This window comes from Microtus ochrogaster, chromosome 24 (assembly GCF_000317375.1).
Source record: "Microtus ochrogaster isolate Prairie Vole_2 chromosome 24, MicOch1.0, whole genome shotgun sequence".
NCBI classification, from domain to species: domain Eukaryota; kingdom Metazoa; phylum Chordata; class Mammalia; order Rodentia; family Cricetidae; genus Microtus; species Microtus ochrogaster.
The window spans coordinates 29,368,793-29,372,325 of NC_022024.1; the positions used below are offsets into that span (position 1 = coordinate 29,368,793).

The following is a 3,533-nucleotide window of genomic DNA, read 5'->3' on the forward strand; positions in this document are numbered from 1 at the left end:
CTCTGTGGCTTTGGAGCCTGTCCTGGAACTAGCTCTTGTAGACCAGGCTGGTCTCGAACTCACAGAGATCCGCCTGCCTCTGCCTCCCAAGTGCAGGGATTAAAGGCGTGCGCCACCACCGCCCGGCTACGGGAACCATTTTAAAAGCTGTGTCTAAGCTGTATTTGTGTTCCTGTCTTGGCGCTGGCTTACTTGACTGCTCTATGACCGTAGTTGGGGGCTGTGGGTGCCCATGGACTGTTGGATGCTTCCTAACTCTTCATTCAGATAACTTCCTAGTGACAGCATCTTCCAGCGGAGACAAAATAGTGGTGTCAAGTTGCAAATGTAAACCCGTCCCGCTTTTGGAGCTTGCTGAAGGGGTAAGTTGTTTGCTTTTTAAACCATTTAAAATATGTTTGCTTAAGTGACAATGACTTCTTTGTCTTGGCTCTTTGTGTTTTAACACATTTTTTTCTCCTGAGTTCCAAATGCTACAGTAACAGGTGGCATGTATATGCTTACTTGAAAGGCTGTTAGGTGACATTCTATTGAGTCCTAGGAGGTCTTAGTTCCAGTTCCCCTCCTGCTGATGGGTGACTTAGGTCACTAGGTTAACCTGACCTTATGAACCGTCACGATGTAATTCTCTGCTGACTGAGTGCAGGTCATCAACAAAAGACTAGCCCTGAAGATGCCCTTCCATTTTAGATGCCAACCACTTAGGACTCAGGGCTCTGCCGGGGCCTCCTTAAGCACCTGAAGCAGATGAGCTCTTCAGTAAGTCCTGGGCCCACAGTACACAGTGGATGTGTTTCTTTATCCTTTTGTTTTTTAGGTTCACTCGGGATAATACTGGATTCTTTTCCATTCACACCTTCACAAAAGTTGCTCTTCAAAGAGTAACACCCAAACAAAAAGTTGTGGCTCCTTCTCTTCTTGCTGCTAATGCTGCTGCTATTTCCTTCTCTCTGTGTGGGGTATTTATTTATTTAGTTAGTTTAAACTTAAATGTCACTTCAGCCCAGGTGAGGAAGCTTAGGTAGTGAGAATGTCTGAGAGTAGAGTGGGAGTCGGAGGAGGTGGAGTTCAGTAGAAGAGAATGACCTGGTCAGTGGGTCACTGCAGCTCTGCAGGACAGGAGATATAGCAGTCTTGGGGTCTTTGGGCCCTTTGAAAAGTGGCCAGCAAGCTGCTGTTGAATTTAATGTCTAAGCCAAATCAGTGCCTCCAGCTTCATCACTGCATGCTGTTTCATGTGCTGTGTTTTAAAATCAGTGTTTAGCTCCTCTGCCCTCCCCCCCCCCGTCTGTTTATTAGCTTGTTTATTTAAGACTCTCGCTCTCGCTCTCTCTGTCTATCTCTCTGTCTCTCTCTCTGTCTCTGTCTGTCTGTCTGTCTGTCTGTCTCTCTCTCTCTGTCTCTCTGTCTCTCTCTCTCTCTCTCTCTCTGTCTCTGTCTCTCTCTGTGGTCTTGGCTGTCTGGATGGCCTTGAAGTCATAGAGAACCATCTACCTTTACTGCCTTAGTGTTTGGATTATTACAACACCCTATTCCTCACACTTTAAAAAAAAAAGTATACTTTGTACTTTTATACTTCAAATTCTGTTTTATGTTTTAATACTTTAACTGGTGATGTCTACAAATGTGAATAATTCTGAGGACTTAGTGAATTTGTGTAATTTTAGCCCTCCCCACTTTAAAACATTACGTTGTGAAGCAGGAAGACAGATGAGTTCGTCAGAGTTCCAATTTTGAGTGTGCTGTAGTTTTAAAAGCCTTTGCAAACAGTGATTCCCTTTGCTAGGAATTTCTTGCAGCATATCTGGTCGTTATTGTGGTGAGGTCCCAGCCCTGTTAACTCAATGCTACTTAAGCTCTCAGGCCTTTTCTCCTTGGAAAGAGATTTCCACCCTACTTATTTTAACATTATTTTTAGAATGAAATTTGACTTCTTTATTTTGTTTTTAATTTTGTATATTTCCTCTTTGAAGTGGACATCTTGGTATTAGTATTATAATGGCTTTGGGGACTACAGAATAACTTTGACATTTAATTTTTAAAAATTGTGTCTTTTGATTCTTTTGTCCTATGGGTATAAGATTTCTATAATACCATACAGTTTCTATTAATTATTTAAGTTCATTAGATGCATTAATAATCCACTAACATAGAAAGGTCTTCTATCAACAAGGTAAACCAGTTCTAAGTATAGGTTTTGTTTTGATACCTTAACAATAATTATACTGTGACAGCTAGCATCCCAGTATATTAATTTTTGGTGGATACCATTCTTATCTATTTTTTTGAAGTTTTTTAAAATGGTTATTAGAAAACTTAGATTTGCAGTGCAAGTAGATCTTCTTGATACGATGGTGTTTGGGAGAACTATTACTGAGTTGAAGCACTGATGTGCTGTGTGTCTTGCTCTTTTGTACACGTGTTAGTTAATACTGTTGGTCACCGTCCATGGGGTTGTGAGAAAGGGAACACCTGAAGAGTCTTTGGAGCACAGACTGTTGTGGGGATGCCTGCCTCTCAGGGTAGGAACAGGTGATGTAGTACTCCTCTCCAAAATGTGAGGTGATTTGCCTCAGCCTGCGCAGCTTACCGTTTGGTAAAGTCATTAAGTCTTTCCTTTGGACTTCATTTTTCTGTTTTGGTTTTTTTGTATTTGATGGCCCAGACAAATATGGCTCTGACGGCACATTGATGGGTTTGGGGTTTCTTCTAGGTGTGCTTGTAAGCCATTGAAAACCTTTATACCCAACTCTGGTTTGCTTTTTAATTTTTTTTCTTTTAAATTTTTGCCCACTGTATTCATGGGGCATGGGCTTTCAGAAAGCAAGAGTGGAAACAAAAAACTAGATAAGTGACTGCTGCCATGGTTGAGCAAAGTTCAAAGCTTGGGTTAGTACTAGTAATAGATTTGGATGAAGGGAGGCATGTGGGATTTATTGTAGGGTTGGAGTTTATATACCTTGTTGATAGGTTGGGACCAGGGTGACAAGGAATTGAGGGCTAATCTGTGCTCTGGCTGAGCTGAGGAAGGATGGGAGACCAGGTTATTTTGTTTTTATGTGTATGCATATGTTTATATGTGGTGGTAGATTTCCCAGAGCCTCACAGTTGCTCAGAAAATGCTCAGCTACTGAGCTACACCCCTAGCCCTAAGGTCTGGATTTGCTGAGATGCTTAAGACTCCGTGAGGTGAGATTTGCTAGGAGACTTGACCTGTTTAAAAATCTCTCTGCTCATCTGTAAAATGGGAGGCTAAGCTAGAATTTATTTATTTGCTTGGTTTTTCAAAGCAAGGTTTCTCTGTGTGGCCCTTGCTGTTCTGGAACTCATTCTGTAGACCAACCTGGCCCCGAACTGATAGATCTGCCTGCCTCTACCTCCCAAGTCCTAGGATTAAAGGTGTGCACCACCACCACCCAGCTTAGAAATTATTTAAAGGTCTTATGTTTGGCATTTTCTGAGCAGAGATTAACTTTAGGACATTGTATAGAGAGAGACCCTAGAGAAGGTCTGAGCAGAGATTAACTTTAGGA

At 41.9% G+C, this 3,533-nt stretch overlaps 1 protein-coding gene across 2 annotated transcripts in view; it reads left to right on the forward strand.

Annotated features, from left to right (window-relative positions):
- The window catches only part of Nedd1 (neural precursor cell expressed, developmentally down-regulated 1), a 36,557-nt gene that overhangs the window by 5,628 nt on the left and 27,396 nt on the right, over positions 1 to 3,533 (forward strand). For both annotated transcript variants that reach the window (XM_005358165.3, XM_013350404.2), the window contains one exon: positions 268 to 362. In XM_005358165.3, the coding sequence (XP_005358222.1) occupies positions 268 to 362 (95 nt within the window). The remainder of the gene's footprint in view (positions 1 to 267; positions 363 to 3,533) is intronic.